At 34.2% G+C, this 24,337-nt stretch overlaps 1 protein-coding gene across 1 annotated transcript; it reads right to left on the bottom strand.

The window, feature by feature from the left end:
- Positions 1–533: 533 nt before the first annotated feature.
- Positions 534–24,071, bottom strand: LOC115448687. Its single transcript, XM_030176203.2, has 6 exons — positions 23,817–24,071; positions 5,532–5,695; positions 3,790–4,014; positions 2,331–2,479; positions 2,001–2,120; positions 534–1,061 (listed from the first exon to the last, which is right to left on the bottom strand). Exons 1-6 carry the CDS (start codon positions 23,845–23,847, stop codon positions 1,004–1,006), a joined length of 747 nt encoding a protein of 248 aa, XP_030032063.2. The 5' UTR covers positions 23,848–24,071; the 3' UTR covers positions 534–1,003.
- Positions 24,072–24,337: the final 266 nt, after the last annotated feature.

The raw sequence follows: 24,337 nt of genomic DNA, 5'->3' as shown, positions 1-24,337 counted from the left end.
TACTATGCGTCTACTCCTGCCATTTATAATAAGAGAAGATTGTGTCTTGAGGGTGTGCTAATTATTTCCATAAGGTATCTTTGGATGCCTTACCGATTTAATTAAAATACGTGGTACACTCGATTACTTTCAAAAATTAAAACAATCGTATCTATATAATGACGTACCTATGTAATGTAAAGTTAAATAATAAAATAACTAAGACTATACACATCGCAGTCACTAAATTTCAGATTGCTATAACATTTTACGTAGGCATTGGTTTAAACTGTTTCAGCGATGATATCGATGCATACTTATTTTTGAGTAAAAGTAGCCTTCATTAGAAATAATTAATGAGTATGCATTACTGACATCTACCTATATTAAATAGTATGATGCTAGGGTAAATAGTTAATACTAATTATCTATTGAAATATCGGGTAGTTATTAATTTTATTTATTTCGATATTATTTTGAGTACATTATGTCTTTGCAAGAAGCTTGTATTTTATAAGTTTACAATGGATAATTTAGGGCTATTGAAATAAGACAATAATTTATTAATTAGGCGTTTATTTTGTATCACAAGAACTTAAAAATTACTTATAATAGTTTTGTAACTTAGATAGATTTTATATCAAAAAAGATAAGTATTGCAAATATTTATACAAATTCTTAAAAATCTTCAAAAGATTTCCAAATAGCAAATCGAAGATTAATAAAAATCTAATATTATTTGCAAACACAATTTGCTGCCCTTCGAACATAATAATTTGAGATTAGTTAGTAGCTATGAATATACATCCATAGCTACTAACTAATCTCAAATTTAGTTGCTATACCGCAATAGCTTAAAATTGGTTGCCTGATCATTATAATATATTATAATATTTTTATTCGGCTGGCAGTTAAGTACAGAGTGTGAGCATGCCCATGTAACGTAGGCCTGCGAACTGTTTTTATTTCTACGAAATAGGCAGGTACCTATGTTTATTTTTAAAAAGCACACTTCTTGAATATCTCAGGACACAATCTTCAACCATCGGCAGACGTATTCTCCTACTTTGTGTGCTACATTTCTGCAAACAAACGAATGTTTTAATTAGTTTCAGATTGTGAAATTTTATTACTGTAGGTACTTTTGAAAATTGACATTCAAAGGGCGCAACCGCCAGAGGCTTGGCGCTATACTAGGGACCTCACGTTTACACGCGGGGACATGCGCGATGAGTTACGTACTAGGGCTTTTTTATCGATGATACGGCGAAGTGGTTTCGCTGCACGTTATGTGTAGGGTATGTGTCAGGGGACAGTAGTAAAATTTAAAGCATTCCATTTTAAAAGTAAGCTTTAAACCATCAACAGATTATATATTATCAAGGACGTCGCCAAGCGGGGGCAGGGAGGTGCTACTGCTCCCCCCCCAGGGGTTTTTAAACTCGAATCAGCAGCTCTGTATTATAATACCGTCCCACTGCTGGGCACGGGCCTCCTCTACTACTGAGGATTGGGCCTTAGTCCACCACGCTGGCCTAGTGCGGATTAGTAGACTTCACACACCCTCGAAAATTCCTATAGAGAACTTCTCAGGTGTGCAGGTTTCCTCACGATGTTTTCCTTCACCGTTAAAGCAAGCGATAATTTACAAAGAATACACACATAATATTTTAGAAAAGTCAGAGGTGTGTGCCTTTGGGATTTGAACCTGCGGACATTCGTCTCGGCAGTCCGTTCCACAATCAACTAGGCTATCGAATGAATTCACCATTTCCATACCTAATATTTCGTAGGCTTAATTACGCTCTGCTCTGATATTGTTAAAGCGGGATAGTGGAAGTGGGGGAGGCATATGTGCTCTCGACTGTACCTTCAAATAATACTTTTCTCACTCTCGACTCAACTTGACACCCCCTGGGCCATCGGCTCGCGACGCTCTTGTACATTATATCTCGAAAATCAATCCCTAATTAAGAATTTCTCATGCCACAGATTCCGTAAATAAAATTTTATTAACATGCCTAATAGAAAACACAGATGTGTTGTGGTCGGTGGTGCAATTCAAGAGCGCGTCGACTAATCGATCCGCTGTCCGCTCAGCTCCATCATGGCGGCCCACCCACACTGGGTCGCAGTGAGTCCTGTCAAAGGAAATAAGAATGTGATAATATATACCTATGACTGAATTTCAAACGGCCATATACGACAGTATTTATTATGACGAGTAGAATGCAGTCCTATGCATTCGTAGCGAAGAACATTCTTAAGGATTTAAAATAATGGAACTTAAAAGCCTAAACTAACCGATTTAATCAAAATAATTAAGTTTATACATATTATAAAAGTCGTACACTTTAGCAATATGTTCTAGGCTTGCTCTGAGGACGGTGTCGAAGGCGGCGCTCGCCTGGCTGAAGTTTCCGCTCTCCGCTCCCGCGCCCGCGCACGCCCATGCCACGCACCCACCCCTACGTACCAGCGGCGATAGGGTTTCTAGTAACTGAAAAAAAATACATGGTACATTAATAGCATGATAGATGGCTTAAGTCTTAACATAGTAGTAGGTCGAAGTATATTAGAATTTCGGGCTAATGTAATAACTAGACATTATGAGCCTTAACATCTGATGTCTCAGTCGTGACGCTTTCGACCAGGTGAGCAACTTGCTCATCTCGTCATTCATTTATATAAAAAGGGTATACATGAGATTATAATATCTCGAGATAAATCAAAAGGATTCTCAGCATTCAAACAAAATTATCTAAAATTGGGACTGCCTACAATACAATACAAAATAGGGTCTATGTAAGAAATAGAATTTAGGGCCTAGATTAAAAGAGGACGGTAAGAAGATTAACATATCTCAGGACCGTTAATAATTCCGGAACTACCTAAGGGCTTGCGCAAATATGGCAGAGCGCAGCGCAGATAATTTTTTACTGTCAAACTATTAACGATATTGTCTTCATTGAAATAATATTCAAGATCAATAAACACAATAGTGTAGTGAAATTTATTTGACCCTTATGACGTTTTACGTTTTCGCGAATGTTAGTTAACGAAATGAAATTATTTTACGAATTTTATCGCGGTTTTTTATATCGGAGTTTCTCCCAACGTTTTGATGACTTGGCAGCCTTCATGGTCACGGGGCGGACTTTGACCTTTTATGTATGTTATTATTTAATAACCAGGGCCCTTATTCTGTATGATAGTGTAAACGCGTAACGCGGCCGTGTCATGTTATCTCCGAGAAATGTGCGTGGAATGGTATTCTGTAAGCCAAATTTCTATAGTCCTAAACATGATGCGTTGTGTTACGTGCTTGTTATACACTGTCAAAATAACGTGCGGGATAGAGAATAAGGCCCCAGTGTTGTATTATTTCAGCAAGTGCTTTTCACGGGATTTTCTTGATCAAATATTGAAAGTAGAAATCGTTCATGATCTGATGATTGTGTCGCAAGCTAGCAAAAAAATATCGACTGCAATTGTAACGTCAATTGCGAGTCGTTTTTTATTTGCTTTCTATTATTCAAGGATCATGTCTGTAAGATAGGAGGTCGCTGTGATTGCGTTGTAAGGGATCACATTTCACTAGATATTAATTTTAGGTATCTTTAAAAGCTAAATATTGTTTATTATATTTACAATAAGTATATGTTTCATTTGCTAATGGTAGTGTCTGGTGATCCGTGTTAGGTTTAAAGATAGCCCTCTCAATTACTTAGTCGTGTACTTGAGAGCTGATCCAAGTCGATCATATAGAAAATTGTCTAAATTTTTTTTACCAGTTACAATTACACTCACTTTTAAATTTTTGTAAACATCTTCATTCACTACACAGGCCATGGCATTTAAGTCGCCTGCTTTACTCTCGGCGCCGACCACGACGAGCGCGTCTACTCTCTGTCCGCTACCCACTCCGCTCGTGGTTCCGCTCTCTGCTCCGCTCATCAATGTGCGCACAACACAACCGCGCGACTCCAACTGCATCTTCAGCTCTCTGCCCAACGAGTTAGTAGTGTCTGTAAGCTGCAACATTCTCAAATATTTTTTTAAGTTATACATCTATATACAAAAAAATGAATCCCTATTTCCCTTGGTCACGCCATCACGCGTGAACGGCTGGACTGATTTCACTATTTTTTGGTGTATTTGTTACCGTCGGAGAAGGTTCTTATGAAGAACAAAGAAGAAAACTAAAATATAAAAAAGCCGCGATAAAAACCGAAAAGTAATTTAATTTTAATAGGCTTTTAGAAGGTACACTGCCGAACGGGAGGGCGGGAAATATTTCTACCACATTGCCAATTCAGTCGTACTCAAGTCTTTTAACTACGGAAGGAAAGAGTTTTGATGTTACGTTTTGGTAAGAATAATTGAGAAAGGCCTCTATCATTCTCTCTCTATTCTTCTTTTTTTAAATACGTAGTCTCAATTCTTCTGATACTTTGGGTGCTTATGAATGGCTTCTTCGATCACTTACAATGACATGTGACCAAATTATTTATTCGATTAAGTAGATACCTCAATAAAGTATCGTTTCTTTGGAATCTTATTACTTCCCCAAGAAGGCCGAGAATATGTATTCATTTCCTTCATTATGGACATAAAATGCATAAATATAAATAATATTTACACATATTTATAAATTAAAATATTTATATCCACATAATAAGTTGCACACAAGTTCAATAACATACGAAACAAGTTTACCCGTGAAATGTCGGTCAGGGTCTCTGGGCTTCAAACAAAACTCTAGTAATTACATATTACAAACGAGTGCGTAATTTGTTTTGTCAGAAAGTGTGTGCGATCATTTATTTGTGATGTAAGTAAATCTGCCTTCATGTTTATCGTATACCAGCTTTTGCTCGCGGGTTCGCCCGCGTGAAAGAGTTGTATCAGGATTAAAGACCCGCTATATATTTAAAAAAAAAAATGCTTATACCTTATTATTTTTTTGCTATCATTTATAGTATAACATAATTGTGCGTAAAGCAATTAAATAAATAAGATCTAATTATATAAACTATTGTTACTCTGTGATATAATGCAATAATAAAACGACTGAGACAATTGGTGTAGTTAGGAATAGGTATGTCCGTGTTGTTCCAAACAAAACAATAACTAAACGTAATTTCTATTTCAGGTCAAAAGTCTATAAAATATATTGGCTATGGACCAAAATTTTAAGTTCGATTCTTCAGTAATAGATGTGATTCGAGTAAATTTAATCAACTGTTAAAACAAATATTGTCATCTCTTTTCATTTGGGCATAAATATTGCTAAGCTCGTCCTACCTTTTTGTTTTCGTGGAGAAAGTGTTTTACAACGATCATCCAGTTTTAGAGGCAAAGCGGTAGTTTTGTTGGGGTCATCAGATATAACACAACAAAAAGGCGGTTTTATCTAACGGTCCAATTTAAATTAAACTATTAAGTATTCGGATTTAAATAAAACCGCGATAAAATCCGATAAATAGTTTAATTTTAATGTCTAACACTCGCGTAAACTTAGGAAATCAAAATAACGGTCCAATGCTTACCAGCACGCTCCTAATAGGCCTGCGGTTGCCTCTCGCGGCTATGCGGTTCCTCGCAGTGTAGGCCAGCAGTGCTGAAGCGGCCAGGATAAGCGATCCTCCCTCCAGAGTGGCGAGCAAACGCCATGCCAGTGCAGCGCCGCCTTCCACTGGCTCTGACATGCTCCCTGAATATAATTAAGTATTATTTTATAAGTCAATTGACATATTTATATTTATCACAAGAAGAAAGATTTATTTTCTGAAAACTTTAAGGTTAAATAAAATCATACTGTATAAGTAATAAAAAATTCTTGTAATCCATATGGTGGTGTAAGCTAATACATGTAAGTTGTGGTTGCCTACTTGAAGAGCACAGAATTTAGCTAATGTTGTATGCGTATTTTTGCCTGTATTGTTACTGTGCTTCATCTACTGGTAATCCGAAACAATAATTAAATAAATAAAGCGCATTCTAATCTCATTGCTACATCCAGTTTAAATATCCAAATAAGTACGTCGGAAACACGATCCGGTGTGGACGTTGCACAACTCAACCTTAGTTAACCTTGAAGCCCAAGCCCTTGATACTTTAATTAATTATTAAACTTTTATTAGTAGGCGTCTACGCACGCGTGTTGGCATACAGAACAAAAATTTAAAAATATATATCGAGATCTCTCTATATAGTCTATTATGAAACTAAAAAACTTAAGGCCATATAGTATGGTTCTTGACTTTTTTTTTTAAATGTGGCTACAAGCACTGTGTTGCTGTGCTACGCCAATGTCAATAAAGCTAGGGAAACAGGTTTTTGACTTTAACCGATTCATATGAAACGATTTAAAAAAATCTATGGTTAGTAATTTGTTTCTTTAGGCGAAGGTATCAATGACTGTACAGCCTTGCACGTATATTATTAAGGGCAATGAAAGCGTTTGCCAGTCACAAGTTATAACATCGCATTGAAAAAACAACAGATAATTTCTAGGCATTTTGCGTAATTTAAGAACAACTAGACCAGATAACATGGCATTGCGATGCAAAGATTTAGTTTTTTATCCTGCCTAAAATATGTTTCAAAACTTGTTGGCAATTGCATTAGGTTAGTTCTCTCATTTGTGGACAAGATCTGTGCCTAGTTATAGGACATTAAATGTGTTCTATAGGGATAGGCAAAGACACTGCTTGATTTTGCCATGTCTAATATCCCTTCATTTACTTTCAACTCACGCATTCCATACTATTACGGCGTTAAATTATCATTTAATTATTATTAAGGTAGGTCTAAATATTTAATAACGTGCGTATTTGAGAAATAAGACCGCGGTATTGCTGCGTTTGCACAACATAACATTAGGAAACAAACACGTGGTGTTCATTTAATTAACATAATAAATAGATAATTTTAGGCATGAAATCTGTATCTCCGAAGCGGTGGGCGGTATGGTGCGGCCATTGTTTTCCGAGTATAATTCAATAGTAAATACTCTGTGATGTCGGCGCTCTATTTTTATACAGCTGGCCGGTTAAAAATGAACGGAATCTTATTATTTAAAATGATTGTAGAAGGGAATCGAAATTGTTGTATTTATATTATACTTTTATTCAATATTTATATTTATATGTACGAACATTTTAATGTGGGGAATATCTCTCCATAGGGTGACAGATAATGATAAATAAGCCGTTTTTTCATTTAAAAATACTTAAATCAAATCCTATACCTTGATTCAAGAAACGATTTCCATACCTCGCTGATATAACCGTTGCCATATTTTAGGTACTGAGGTTTCTAAACAAAATTATAATTCACTATTGCAACAACAATTTCATTAAGATGTGGTAAACTTGCAAACTGTTAATGAGTTGGTAATGCAACGTACACGGCCTAGGTGATCCGCAAGGCTGCGTCATGATTAGGCGCAAGGCAAGAATTTCAAATTGTTTTACGCTATGTCGTATGAAAACTTGTTAACGTTAAAATTGAATTTGCTACATTTAATATAAATTATATTTTACCCAAAGACCTTAAGCAGTCTAGTTATAGACCGAACATTAGAAAAAAAAATGTGCTCCAAAAGTTATAACCAATAGATAATAAGTCATTGTCTTGTTTGAAATGTCCGTGTGACAAGATGTCACAGCGTCGTTAGATAAATAAAAAAATAACATATCTACACAAAATATGGTAATATGCGCATTAAAAACGTGCAAATCACGATATGGATAAAATTGGAATTATTTTACATTGGTGTTATGCTATTAATTGAAAAATGATTGAGTAACCATCGCATGAGCTCAAAATTATGACTATCTTCCCAATGTCCGCTCTATATTATCTTAGAAATCTTTGATTTCCACAGTTTCGGCTATTCATTGACCTCCGTGTGCGAATACGCTATAAACTTATTGCCGAAAATCGAGTTGCTTCTGATTTCAATAACTATAAGTTTCATAGTAGCGCAGTGACATTCGATAACACGTTGACGTATATGCAATGCTTTATAACGTCACAGAAAATGACGATACTGTGGGCAATGACTGTAGGTCTCGAAGATTGTTCCAGAGAACCCATTCATAATGAGAGAAATATAATATCAACCAATGAGAGATGCATCCCTCAAGTCGCAGGTTACCTTAATTCGTCTTACTAGATTAAGACAAGTTTTCAGCAATGGGATCCTTCGAAACTAACCACTGTGGCGGATAAAACGGCACGACACGACAATATATGCCCATAGGGCAGAGAATATCTGCATCAACACCACTGCCTTTCATTTGTTCAGTAGAATAAAGACCTACTTATCTAGCTAGGCGTTTATTAAATTACTCAAGGCCTTGCTAATTCTTGCATTAATGATTTGTTATTAAGTAGGCATTGTTTTAACAATTGGTACGCTACTTGCTAATGATATACAATAGAAGGGAATTTTCCTGACCATTGTCTATTGTAATTTGTAATCATAAATGTTTTGTTTCTCACGCATTTTTCACCATGCGTGCAATGATAATTGGCTTTATGCAATTGATATACTTACCTATATATAATGTAACTACGGAACACTTGAAGATTTGTTATTATCAGTTCGCGAAGGTTCTTCCTCTCTCAGAACGCAAAGAAACTATGATATAGCTCATGTATTGCTCGCGACTTTGCCGGCATAAAAAGCCTTTCCTCTACAAAAGTCCCTAACACATTATAGCGATTCATGCAATTAATACGAGGCCAGTGCCGTCTCTTTAAACATCTCCATTATATCACATGGAACCAAATTACTGGAATAGAAAGTAGCTTATTTCATCCAGGACATGGTCTACCCGTGTGCCAAATTTCACCAATTTCCATCTCAATCCATTGAACCGTTTCTGTGTATAACTAACAAACATCGCAACATTTTTTTCAAATTTGCATATTTATAACAATAAGAATATTAGCTTTATTCTAGTATGTTATGATGAGATGTATCGAGTACATGCCAAATTAAGAAAAAAGATTTTAAAATATTGTGTTATATAGAAATCAAGAGCACCTTTCAGACCGTATAGATATGTAGCAGTGGCGAAAGATGTAATTTTCCCGGGACCCGACACAACATATGGGTACTAATATGCATAATACAGTCTGCAAATCATTTTGATGATAATTAGCAATGACATTTTACAAATAGACGCGTCATACACTAACAAAATTGCACATAAAACAGCGGAGTATTTACTATAGTCACAGCCCAAGCGACTCGCATTGATACGGTCCGAGCGAGCCCGAGTGGTACCGAATGGGTTCGAGCGTCGGCCGCCCCGTCGCCATGACAGTCGAATAAAATGCATTTATTAGTTTAAAAAATAAGTTAAATAGTGTATACTTATTACTAACGTATAAAATGAAACGTTTTTTCGTTCACAGTTGGAGTATAATGTGTACATCGTCAAAAAAAACACAGGAAGGCATTTTATTTATTAAAATACAAAAAGTTAGTAAGCCGACTAGTCGCGACAGTGGTTGGAGGTTGACTAATTGAATGTCGGGCAGTTACCTTACTTTCGTCTTGCCAGTATTGAGCTCGGACAACGTATCTATGTAATAAAAACATCTTAGATAATTAAATTATACATAAAAGGAAGCCAGTAGGAATCGGGTCCCTGGTAGGCACCACCGTAATGTCTTATTTCTGTCACCAAGCAGCAGTGTGTCACAGTTGTGTTCTGATTCGAAGAACATTGTAGTCAGTGTAACTACTGGACATAATTAGACTTAACATCTCATGTGTCAGGATGGCGAGCGCAGTGGAATACCAACATTACTTTGTAGTTCACGGTGTTGGATGGTGTTTCTACTGTTTATGGGCGATCGTATCGTTTACCATCAGGTGAACGGAAAGCTCGTCTCGTCATTCGAAGCAATAAAAAATATTGATCCTTCGCACTAATATGTAGTTCTTTACATTATATACTTAATACCAAGGACTTTTCGTTCTGTTTAATTACAGCTATCAGATAGCAGCGTTCCTTGATGTACTGTGACTGGTGTACACTATATGTGTATAGGAATTGCGGTGCATTGACCATGTTTGCGCAAAGTAAAGGGAGGTTAGGGACAGGACGATATGGACCTTCGTCAAAAGTAAATTACAAGTAGGTCGCGGCAATAAAAATGTAACAACACTCTGACACCAGTTATTATAATAGTTAATACAAGTCACGTTAGTTTTCATAATTCTGTGTACAAGTTACAAAATAATGCAAGTAATGTTTTATGGTGAATTATATTAAAGGTAATTTAATTTAATTATTTAGCTTTATTTTGTAATGTTGTTACAAAAAGAAATTCATCTTGTAAAACACTAAGAGCGCAGTAAGGCTGACACTTTTTTTTTGCTGTAGGTAGGATATATTTTATATCCGTGCGGATACCGACAACCATACACAAGGTGTTAAAACCCGCCATAGTGGCCCACGTATGTGTGTCGCGTTCCGGGATCAGCCTGTGTATATCCGGTTCCAACAGGCTGGAATAATTGTGTCGACTACCGAGGGGTAATCAAGTCTCGTCAGTCGACATTATATTATCAGGTACAGTGGTCACTTTGCCATGCTTTTATAGAGTAATTATCAAAACTTATTGAGTCCTTATTATTGTAAGGTTTATTTTATTGCAAGTTCAAAAATCTCTCATTTCGAAACGTCAGATGTACGCGTTTCATTTTATTTATTGATATTTCCATCATATTGAACTATTACAAACGTTCAATATTGTGTAGCTTTTAGTGAGACCGCAAAGATAGATTTTATTGATGCTATAAAACTCAGTCACGAGTTAAACAACCTATTATACTTCATTTTATTACAATATTTCAGAAACGATGTTTTTTTTGCCTTAGTAGGCAAACGAGCAAGAGGTTCGCCTGATGGTAAGCAGCATCCATGGATTTAAGCACCAATGAAATTAGTGTAAGCCTAATTCGAGTAAAAACAAAGTTGAAGGAATGCCGTTATTTTTTACAAAGTGACCAGATCTTATTTATGAAATGAAAATTAAATATAAAATAATGAAAAGCCCATTGTTTTGTAAAATGAATTGGATTGAAAAGCCAGAGTTCTCACATAAATATATGACTTAATTATTTCGAACGCGTTGAAGTCTTTTAGTCTGTCGTATAGTAAGTCACTGAGCTAAACAAGACTTAAAACTACGTGATAAGATTTCTTATGTTTACGCGAATGTTAGTTACTGTAATAAAACTATTTACGGATTTTATCGCAGTGATTTATATTATTATTATCACGTGATATAGATAAGCACGTGGACATAAGTTTATGCTACGATTTTGTAAAAACTATTTCATACATTTACACGAATTTTCAATTAAAACGGTTATACTCTCACGGCTTTCATTCCCGAAAGGACAGGAAAAGTGGCAATTGTTGTACTTTCCGCATTAATTGTTCCTTCCCAAGAAGTAATAGGACATAATTGCAGCATATTTGAAAGGGGAACTGTATAATTCTAGGCTCGATTCTCGGTTGGTAAATGAACAGCCAGCTCACCGTTGAGGGACACAAACCCTGTTTAAGATAGCGTACGTTTTATTAAATGCACCAGAATTCAACACAGCAGTGGCTAAGGAACCATAGAACCCGATTCCTGGCGGCTTCCCTTTGTTGAATTTAATTATTAGATTTGCAGACATAACCAGCATAACCTATCTTGGGATTTTGGAAAATTTCACCTTTCGTCACTGCAATACGGACCAGAATGCCGTGTATTGCAATATTGTACAGGCTATCCAGACAAGTATCACGTAGTCTATTACTAGCAGTTTTACTTATAAACAGCTTTTTACTAAAATGTATTGCACAAAGCACTTAAACTTATTCGTTATGTCCAAACATTCTACACGTAATGCGTGCGATGATGTCCTTATGATAAAAGATATGTTTTATTCACTACATTAAACTTAGCATTTCCAAACAAGGTCATTTTTACTGGAAAGTGTAAACAAGTACCATACTTGTACTTGAATACACTTTCCAGTAAAAAATGACCTTGTTACTCCATAGTACCTCCTTTATATTTGTGCCACTAAATACGAATTTTTATGATCTGTTTTTGTTAAAACTGTACCCAATGTTAATTTTGAAAATATTTTATAAGATTTGTTTGATGAATGTGCAGTAAAAATATTTTATCTTGTCACGTATGGAACTTTTCAAGGCTGTGTATTAACAATTTATATAATTATTGTGACATTATTCGTATGTAGAAACCCTTGGGTTTTGTATAATATTGCCACTATCTTACGACACTTAAAAAAATTGTTGGTTATTACAAACAATTAAAACAATTAGTCCACTCCTACTTTATGTCTGTCGTCAAACAACGGACGTAATTTTTTTAATTACAGACAGAACATCGTATTACTTACTGCGGTAGAATACTGTGCTCGAACATGTGTTAGCTCACATAAGAATATAAAACTTTCCTATCGATAAACGTAAATTTTTCCAATACACATGTTGCCCTTGCCGATAAACAATTTAAAACGATGAAATGTTATAACTAATTATATATTTATGGCCAGTTATAATTAAAATTTATAGATATTGGATTTTTAAATCGACCTTTAGTTTGCGCAAGCGGGCCCTTCATCGAGCGAGAGTAAATATGCTAATAGTTATCAACCTTCAGCATATTAGATGAAATAATACTCATAAATATGGTTCATATTAATCACAACATCGAATATATTGATGCATACTGTTTTGACATAAAAATACTCAAATTATAAAAACAAAATCAATAAATTTGAAAAATAAAATTAGCAAGTATCCGTCACGAGTCAGTGAGATTTTTCAAAGAACACATAAATTGCTCATACTGAAGTAACTTACACAAGACGCATTTCTATGTCAGCAATTTTTATTAACACAGCATGTCGCTATTCCTATTACTTATTAGTATCAATGCTTTAAATAAATAAATCATTTTGGATTAAATAGCAATCATTTGCATGTTTAATAATCCATTTAACCCTAAAGTGATGATAAACATGGGTCGGTACAAAACGCATAAAAATACACAACCTGTTTTACTCTCACAGCAATCTTGAAGGTTAAGAATTACATAAGACGAACTGTAAACGTGATTCGATGTTTTGTTTTAAATTCATTTACTTTTTTTATGAGTCACTAGGTTTAGCTCACGGTTTCGCCCGCATGGAAAGCCTTTCCTGCTATAAAAGTCCATAAAATACTGTACGATGCTAGCGCCATCTATTTATAAATCAAATATATATTAACTCCTATCGGATGAAATTACCGGGATAAAAGTAGTTTATGTGTTAATTCAAAAATGTGTAATAAATTTTGTCCAAATCCGCTTAGTTGTTTCTGCGTTAACTTCTTACAAAAATCAGAACATTTTTAAAAACTTTTGCAATTATAATATTAGTAGGAAGTAAGATATCCAAATGATAATCCGTAGTATTTACTATATTCTTCAAATTTCTCGTTATTTAATACTATGGACGCCGTTCCAAAGGAGAACAGTGAAGTCATTTTCCATGCACATATCAAAAAAATATGTCATTTAATTATTTATCTTATTTGGAATAACAAACAGCTTATATTTTACACACAGATTTATATTATAATTAAAGTTAAGGCTAATAGTAGTCACAAATATTAAAATTTTACCTTTCAGCCCGGAGTCTGAAATCTGTGCCAAATGTGGCGCTAAGCTCGCCCTTTATCACATCATGGGATACACATGGCAGAAAGTGGGTGCCCTAGTTGATACTCTGCCTACTCTTTCGTTGATAAAGGCGTCATGTATGTTTGTTAGTACTTATTTAATTTCAATCGTTTTCCGAAAACCATCGTAGTATTTGCCTTTATACGCACTATTACAATATATTACACAAAATATATGATCTATGATACCTTGGTGTCATTGACAAATGATTTCACATAATATAGAGACGCTCTCGCTGGCTCTATGATTGATTTCCATGGTCTGCTTCTTCGTCTTCCGTAATGACAACATAGGTTTTAGGTTATAGAGATGAGTAGGTCAGTGGACCTATGTATAATCTATGTACAAATGACTAATGTTTAGAATCAATTGGCGGAAGATGATAAGAAGGAAGCTGACTATTATAATTGATTTAAGTACCAAGTAATTTGTAGTCATTTCTTATATTTATGTGAATATTTGACATTGAAATGAAAACTATTTAACGGATTTTATTATAATTTGGTTATTTTTTTTATCTTAAAGTTTCGAAGACTTTACAGTCTCCATTCTGCCCCGTGACCATGAAGGGTGAAATTTTTGGAAAAAAGATCGTTCTGTAAACCTTAATTTTAACCCAAGACAACCCATCACTTTTTTTTTCAAATATATATATAAATATATATTTGAAAAAAACATATATATAAATATATTTTCCCAATTAATCTCATACAATATAATAACTGAAAAATATTTTTTAAAATTCAAGCAATAATAAATAGTTATAAAGCTTTGAAATTTGGTGGAAGAGATATCTGTCAAATAACAGTAGCAGCAAACTATGATGTCACCGAATAACACTGGCCATTATGCTGCGTGCGTAAGAAAGGGATATCCCAATAGCTCAACCGTTTTTTAGCTCAACCCGTTTTGCTCACAATATGATTTTAAATATGATTGACTGCTTTATTTTTCAACAAATTGTGATGCTGTTTTTATAGAAGAATTTTTTGTTCGTATACTGTTCTAATGCGTATAAAATAATGTACCAAAGCATAGGAAAGTACCATATTAAGTTAAAACGGGATACAAGTAAATTTTAACAAGTCTCCACAACCACTTCGGATGCTATTTTATCCCACTTAAAGCATTCATATTATTTAGATCCATTTGTTAATTCGTATTAAGTGGACATTTCCGAGAAATCACCTTGATGTAAAATTTACGTCCGATAATAATGTCGATCTTTTGCATTATAACCAGTTACCGCTTTTTATTTTTATACGGAAAGTGAGCGGGTCGTTGCACCTTCTCAAGCATGCGAAATAAATGCAAATTTGCTTATGTTTATAAATAAAAAACTCGTTTTATAATATCTTGTTTCTATTGGTGGCTTCGTTCGCGTGAGTTTTTCCAGAAGAAAGGTCCTGTTATATATTTTCCCGGGATACGAAGGAGCGTATATCCTTCCCAGGGTCTCATATTATCTACATACTAAGTTTCATCTAAATCCATTCGGAAGTTTTTGTGTATGTTCAGACAGGCACGGCATGCGACCTTGTTTTATAATATGTAACGATTTTATCTTGTTGGTTTTTAATTTCCGTAGTAATTAATGTCGATTCTTTTAAAAGTTCAGTTGTTTAATTCAGTGAATAAAAATGCTTGGAATGACATCAATCAACGCAAAAGATTTATCATGGTCTTGCACAAGGTATTCTTACTGATGCCTATTTTTAACTAGTAGAGTTTTCACTGTGTGTGCTGTGCGTTTCTGGCTGACTACAATTGAGTTTACTATATTTCATGCTCTCTCAGTCATACGGACTATATCCTCTCATCCTAAGGAGTGTTGCCGAGCTGGGAGTCGAACTCAGAACCTCGTGAATTTAGAACCCATGCGGCTAAGCTCGGTAGTTTAGTTGAGAATAGAATTATGTCTTTTGCCTCCTAATTTTTTGCTCGTTACAATCTATTTGTACATTCAGAAATCAACTTTACCAAGACCAATATTTGTTGAGTATTATTGGTTCCGCACAGTTCCAATATACAATTTCCGCTCCACAGTGTCGGTGAACTTTCCAACCTTGTAAAGTGAGAGCTATACGGCTAGTTTTTAATAAGGTCAGTACTATTAATACAATAAATATCACTTATTTTCAACTATTTCCACTATTAAGGAATCGGATGCTTTTATATCACATTCATTCATATTTTTACAAAGGCACGGTGGTGACCCCACAGCACCTGATGGTAAGTGGAGTGGGGTCCAATATAATGTTGACTGACGAGAAATGATTACCCCTGGGCAGTCGACATAATTATGCCGGCCTGTTAGAACCGGATATTAACAGGCTGATCACGGAACAAATTTACCTAGGAGAACTTCAATTCTTTATTCGCTTAATATACTAAATAAAATTCCATTGTGTTACTCGAAAAAAAAATACTATGAACCCATATTAATTTCATAGTGTTCTTTAAAAAGATGTGTATTATGAACATTCTCCTAGTACGTTTTCTTTTAGTCATAAACAACTGCTGTAACACGTGATAAGTAAGTAACCAATTATAAGCCGTGCTAGTAAATCTACTCTCACGTCAGTAGCACCTCGTTAAGTAGTTACTAGTTAAGTTAACCACCTATTTATTTCGAAGTCTTGAAGTAAATTTGTGGTATAAATATTGCAAGAGTTCCTGACTGATATGATTGTACAACAGATTAAGTACATTTATTTGTCTTTTTTTATTATTGTAGTAATTGAGGATATTTGTGTTGTATTACGATAGATTTGTAGAGTCGCGTTCTGGTCATAATTATTAAAAACAAGTACATAATTAATATTAAACTATTTTTCCGATTTTATTGCGGTTTATGTAATTTAATTTTTTCCCGACATTTTGACTTCTTCCTTTGACTCCCGAGATTTTGCAGCCTTGATGGTCACGTGGGGGAGGGGGGGACTGACTGTATAACGAATAGATAACTTACTTGTATTTTAAGAATGATAATCAGTAAATTTCGCTACCGCATAAATGTAATAGAAATGGATGTCCGATATAAATTCGTTATTCAAATCGGGTATCAATTTCGACCGGAAAAAATTGATCTAAAGTGAGAAATCAATCCATTAGAATAAGTTTTACAAAGATCCGTATATAATAACTTAAAAGGTTTTTTTCTCAATTCATTTAAATAAGAATAAACTTTGCAACATTTTTTTATTTTATTTATAAAGGTATTTCTTTATCTAAAGGGCGATGACGATATTGCACCATATTTGACAGGATCCGTTCAGGATGCCGTAATGTTATATAAACACTGGTTTCTGCGTGGGAGTACTAAACATCGTGCAAACACTTGTGGCGAGATATATCCCGCATTAAAGAAAACATTCGTATACAATTACAGAAAATATAATGAATAAAAATATCAATGTAAAAACAATGTTTATAAAATAAAAATAGAGTGCTGCCTCAGAGTATAAATAGCCCCTACACACTCAAATTGTTGCACTATACACTAAAATATTACTGAAATTGACAGTTGCCTCAAGTAAGTTGCAAACATAATCAATTTTTGAAAATATCGAAAAACGACGTCTATTAAATAAAATATGTAAATGCTAGTTTTGAGACACGTTGTATAACATCAAAGGTCACTTTTATTGACGATTCTCAGTTACGTATGCCTAAAATAATAATAATTGAGTAATAGCACCATAACCATAAACCGATTTAAACGCATAAGGGATCGTACACATCGGTTCATGATAAATTTATTTATAAATGGGCCATAAACTTCTACGAGAGCCCAATTACTAAATAAAAATAATGACTCTTATGAAACAACAAAACCACACAGTCTTAATAAAATTGAATCTGTGTTAAAGGGCGGTAACGGAGAACACAAAATTATTGCATAGCCGTTCAAATGATATATTTAATCAAGATTAAATTCAAACAATGCCATATTAAATAATCATTCTCGAACAAGTACAAGTAATTATAGAAAATATTGGCCTCAGTACATCAGAAACTGCCGCAAAACATTTGCTCGTTATTGTGGCGACAATTTTTTTTCTGAATTATATTTTGTATTTGTTTCTGTAGTAAACATCTTACAAAAACGTGTCCTAATTAGAGGCGTGATTAGGAGAATCATACTGGGCAACCCACTCACTCTTACAGGGGCCCTGCGCGGCGCCTTGAAGGACCTATTTTACGACCTGACCGACGAAACTGATAAAACCAGGGACGTTTTTTTTTGCTCCGCTCGGGGCCTCGTGTCATATTTTTTGCTTTTTCCTAGGATCTCGGTTCAGCCACACCACCACCACCAGCCCCAGTAAATTCCAAGTCGCGTAAAATGCTCCACACGTATGAATCCAGCAACACAGGCCAACAAAACTGTAGCAACAAACGGATTGCTGGTGGTAGGATATTTATACCATCCTGGATAGCGTCATTTATACAACCTTGTAAACCCGACGTAGTGACCATGAAAGTATTTTTATTTAAAATATCGGCATAATTATGCCGACTGGCGAGGGGTTACAGTCGCCAGTATCATTCATTATGAACCCAATTCCCCTTACCATTGGGTTCATTTTGCCGTATAAAAAAGTCGACTCTATTTTGATCCATCTCCAAGTACTACTAGGTGCAGTGAAGGAAAAGACGAACTCGTTTAAAAGAAAAACAAATAGATCCATCGTCTTTCTTTACAATTTACTTGCAAGTTCAATGAAGTCACTGCTATCCCACGCAAAAAAATCATCGATTATCGTCAGGTATTAAATGTAGACAAATACTGACCACACCTAATCTCGGTCAACCGCAACCAAGAGCTCTTAAAATGGCGAACATTAAACGCGATTTATAATTCATTGTGCACGCGGATTTGCATGTTACTATTATCATATTATTTTACAACCTATCTAAATAAGTCATAATAGTCTGTACGAAATTCCTTACCAACTTCGTAATAAATCGCTGGCTGGCAAGGTCCTATCACCAATGTCAATTTGTACCGTGTTGCAAAAATCAAATATAAAGAGACGTGTTCGTAAAAATTTTAAAAAATATATCATGTCTCCCCCTTTGTTTATCTTTCGGGGTTATTAAAAATTCTCCTTGAAAAAGACTTAGGACCATGTCGAGTACAATTCAATTTGCACGTCAAATACATATAACATTGTAATAGTGAGCCAGCGACTTGTAGTAAGTATATAGCTACAGAAGAGCTATAGATATAAGTATAAAGTAATTAAAACATAACACAAAAAATAATGTTTATATATTAGTCTTTTATGCATTCTTAAAATATTCATCTGTTATGCTGATCTTAGTGATTTGTCCTTCGTACTATCGCACAAACTCCTAGCCAATTAATTCAGCGTATTTTTTTTTATCTGAATTAAAGATTTGTTAGCAAAGAGTTTATTGATTACATCGTTATCGTATCCTGAGTATAACTTACTGGATTATGCGTAGGCGCATACTATTCCTAATCCATAAATTAAAGGCGACAAACGGACCTACTTAAATTCAAGTGCTATATAGGATCAATTACAAAACGCTGACTTCCTTATTGTTGCCCTATTAGACAAGTGGGTGAACGGGTTTGCGTTGAGCACCGACAGGTGGCGTAACGCGGAAACAAGGGAGTTTTCTACATCAAAATGTATAATAAAGTTTTCACATCGTTTTGCAAATAGCTATATTTCGATAGCACTGTTAAAGTTATTATAGTATGTTTTTCATATCATATTTTGTACAGTCAGCTACAAAAATAGTTGAACAAATATATTTCATGTGGAACGGACTGCCGAGACGAATGTCCGCAGGTTCAAAACCCAAGGGTACACCTCTGGCTTTTCTAAAAAATTATGTGTGTATTCTTTGTGAATTATCACTTGCTTTAACGGTGAAGGAAAACATCGTGAAGAAACCTGCATACCTAAAAAAATTTCTATTAGGAATTTTCGAGGTGTGTGAAGTCTACCAACCCGCACTAGGCCAACGTGGTGGGCTAAGCCCTATTCATTCCTCTCAGTAGTAGAGGAGGCCCGTGCCCAACAGTGGGACAAAATATTATACGGGGCTGATATTATATTATTATTATATTTCGGATAATGTGTTATCGTTTTAGGATCCTCACTACTGTCTGCTAGTAATGTACGTTTAACGTCTTTAATGTTCATTTATTAATAATGAGACTTGTAGACATTATGTAATTATGGTGCTGTAATGAAAAAAAACAAAATTTCATATCACCTTTAAACTGTTGTTATCGTTATTCCTTCACTAAAACAAACGAATTACGTTTATTTTCGAAATTAAAAATCTATTGAAGAATGTGTAGAAATGTTTTGAATTTGTTCAACTACTTTTGCGGCCGACTGTATATATATATCGTTAATGTTTACAAAAGGTACTTCATCCTTCATTACCTCTACAACAAAATTTTTTTTGGGTAAAAAAATCATACGTATCTGTGATCCGAATATAGTGTTTGTAGTCTTTGTTGGCGGCGCTTCTTCTGGGATACCCTTTTAATATTGCGCAGTGGGTAGTAAAACTAATTAAATAATGACTACTCTACTTTTACGTGCAATTGTAAGGGGAAAATACACACACACACATCACGCATTTATCCCCGAAGGGGTATGCAGAGGTGCAACCAAGGCACCCACTTTTACCGAGTGTGTTCCGTCCCAGGATGTGATAGGGGAAAAATAACTTATGCTATACATCTGTTATAAGAAATATAGCTCTGTTCAAAGGCAAAGAATTAAAAATGATACTATTATCTATACATATAAAAAAAAAGTACACAAAAAAATATTTGTATTACATACACGACTTCCTGCTGTAAATGTCACACTTAGAAAATACATTGCAATTAAAATCGGAATTTAATAACTTCATACATAGATACATGTCCTAAGTAATGTTAATTCTGACACTAATCTGTTAAAATGTTTTATATCATAGCCTGTCAGAGGCGTGATGTCAAACCTATAAAAAACAGCACTGCCTCGACAAACTAAAAAATCTAAAGCGTAGATCTTGATTCATAATAATAATCAGTACATTATAACAGTAGAAGTGGCTTCCCAACGCTGCACTGATTGGCACAAGGTTCTATTATAAATTGACTTGATAAACGCAATACTTAGTCTACATTAAGCAAGCGGCCTTGAAATTTCGTTCCATATATTTACGGCGCATGAGTTATGATGGGAATATGCAAAAATTTACGAATAATTGCTATAAAAAATCAATTTTAGGTCTTTTTGGAAAATTAAAACTACCGAAACATTAATTATTGTTTATCTAATGGTGTTGGTTGCAAATTAATACGATGTGTGCCTTAGAACGTAAACGGAATCAACAATTTTAGTGGCGTTTTCATTATGAAACTAATGCAACAATATCCACATTATAGAAAATTTGAAACAACAAAAGTAAAGATAACATATTGTATAAATATATTAGTTATTTGTCGATATTATGTATTACAAATTTAGAGTCCATTTTTGCAAAACGGTTAGTATTATAATAACTATTACAATTATTAGCCCATGAAAATGTCCGGGCTGTCAAAAAATGGATTAACAAAAAAAAACTTTAATTGAATAAAATAAAGTCTATTTTTCTCAAGCAATTATTGACAGCCCGGACGATCCATGAGCAGTCAATAAAGGGCTATTTTTATTAAGCAATTTTGACAGCCGGGACAATGCATGGGTCATTGACTATAAATAAAGTCTATTTGTGTTAATGCGCGCGCCTAAAGCGCTTACCCAGAAGTCCGGTGTCTTTGTATAAAACGACCCTTGCGGGCTGATAAAACAAAAATTAAGCAATTTTTAAACGGTTCATTTCAAAATATGACCGTTTTAATAGGTGATTAGGGGTTTAATTGTAAAAAATACAATTAGGTATGAAAATTGGGCAGTTAATGTAATTTTATAGGCGCGTGAATGAGATTGTTCCCTATCTTATGAAAGTTATAAAGGATAACTACGACGACGCCGTAGATGACAACATTTATTAACACAATCTATTCTTCGTTTTTATTTTTGTTTTATAAGACCATTTACACCAGGTTGTCTACTTAATTAATAGTTGGTAAATCAGGTAAAATTTATAGATCGTCATTTTTGTCATGGAATTACAAGACTCTGAGGCACGGTATTAGCGAAACCTGGGTCCTGCAATGTGATATTTGGTTTTGCTATTAGGATGAATAGATTAGGTTTTCTATATAGGTTCGCTCTAATCCTATCATGGGAAGGAACACACAGGCGAAAAGTGGGTGCCCTTGTTAGACCTCTGACTACCCTCCAAGGATAAAGGCCTGATGTGTGTATATAAAATTTATTTATATAGCTATTTACCCACATATTCTAAGTGTAATGAAAACTTTCAATCGCTTGCAATACTTATATCTTGTTTATTTATATTATTATATGTGATCATACAATCACTGTATCTTATTTGTTTACATATATTGTTTTTCGTGATCATATAATTACTGATTCTTGCACATCATAGCAAAAGTTAATAAAAAGACAGGATGATAGATGTCGTAGTGAAAAAAGGTTAGATGTACGAATATTGAGAAAGAAAGAAGTGTATGTATCACTATGTATATTAATCACTATTAATATTGCCGAATTGCTTGTCATTTAACACACTAAAATTTTCCACAGCTTGGATGAATAATGACTTAATAGTTTATAACTTAGTAATTGGTAATATTGCAATGTTATAAGCAGATACAAGTAATGTACAAAAAAAAGATGTCACACATAACAATGACTTGAAATAAAAAGTTAGATCAATAAAAAGTTTTACATGAATATAACCTCGCTTTTTGTGGCAATTATTCTATGAATCTATTTGTTCCGGTATCGTCTCATGACGTCTCTATTTTTTACATTAACACGTTTATGTTGCCTTTGAATTATATACAAAGGTCAATATCATTATTATGAGGTTTTTCCGTGATGCAAATGTAAATTATACTAAAATTAATAACAAATTAGAATAACGTAAGTAATGTAAAGAAGTTAAGTTATTTTAACACTCTATTGCATATTATACCACACCCTTACGATGATTAGGTAGGCCATAATTAAATGAAAATTATGTAATATAAAATTATTTTAATGATTTCAAAAGGAGAACGTTTTCATTTGGCCATGTATGTATTCCACGTATATTTGTATCAATAACTCAAAAATTTGTGATCTAATTTGCGTACGCATTTTCTGTTATACAATAAAGAGAGTTTGTATATTATTAAAGAAGACAAAAGTGCATATTGCTCAAGTGCAACAAGATACCCCGGGGCAGTTCCGTATGAGCTGAAGAAGGCCACCGCGGGTTTTAGTTGGTATGTCGGTGTGGGTATACAGGTTAGGGGCTCGGTCCAATGTTCGGTCGGATGATGCTATATTCCCGAAAGTCGACATTAGGCTTTAAGACCAGTTAAACCAATATAACCGTTACACTCACCCCCCAAGTGAGGATATTATAACGCGTTTTTTGCCCGCGAAAGAAACACTTGCCATTAACCAACAATCAGTTATCAAGATGTAACAGTTAAAGTTTTTTAGCGCAAGTAACGTACCAACCTATTAACTTATATCTATTCGCGTGCCCTGGAATAACTTATTTTTTTTATAAATGTTTACTTTAATTGTTCTGTATGTGTCTATTGTTCGTGAGGTTGCACACTAATAACTCTTATTCACTGTAATTACTTGAGTATAACGGAAAAAAACAATGTTAGTCTAAAAGTTAATAGTTTCCGTGCTACGATTAGTGTCTATTATTTGAGATCTTGTATTTTACGATAGGACTTATTTAATACTGGGTTTGTATATTTTTATAACATAATTCAGAATAAATCATGTAATAAAATTATTGATGTAGTGTGCAATATTGATAAAAAAAACTAAGTACTTATAAACTGTATTAAAATATTAAATTAATGGGATCGATTAATCACATAAATACCTATTTTAAGTACATTTATATTTCTTATTAAAATAACATACCTTCAAAATCAAAGTGCTTTCCGAAACTCATCACACACTGACTAATATTATTTGAACAATTTTACTGTAAATTGTCATTTTCCACTAAAAAGTACGCACTATCGTTCTTTATTTAATTTTTTTATTGATGTTAACCTCTATCGACGCTCGATGTTTTTTTTTCAAAATGGCGCGGTACGTTTCGTTACGCGGTTGGATGTTAAATGCGGCGCCATTTTCATTCGATCCGTGTGGAGTGCCGGCGACCAGCCGTTCACCTTGATTTTCCACACTATACAGTATAATTTAGCTTGTGTTAATAGATTTTTGTGCTTTTAATTAACTAAAAGTTACGCTTGTTTTCAATTATAGGTACTAGAAATAGAACATACTCTTAAAAGACAGATTTTATCTGCAACTCTAGTTAATTAGTAGGAACTTGGTACTAATTAATCATATGTAATATTATTTTAGTTAATTGTATACCAATTAAACAATGAATTTTATAAAATTATTTATATCATGATATTAACACTATCCAG

This window comes from Manduca sexta, chromosome 25 (genome assembly GCF_014839805.1).
Source record: "Manduca sexta isolate Smith_Timp_Sample1 chromosome 25, JHU_Msex_v1.0, whole genome shotgun sequence".
Classification (NCBI taxonomy): domain Eukaryota; kingdom Metazoa; phylum Arthropoda; class Insecta; order Lepidoptera; family Sphingidae; genus Manduca; species Manduca sexta.
Note: the sequence above shows the minus strand (reverse complement) of the source record. Positions and strands in the feature narration are given on the sequence as shown.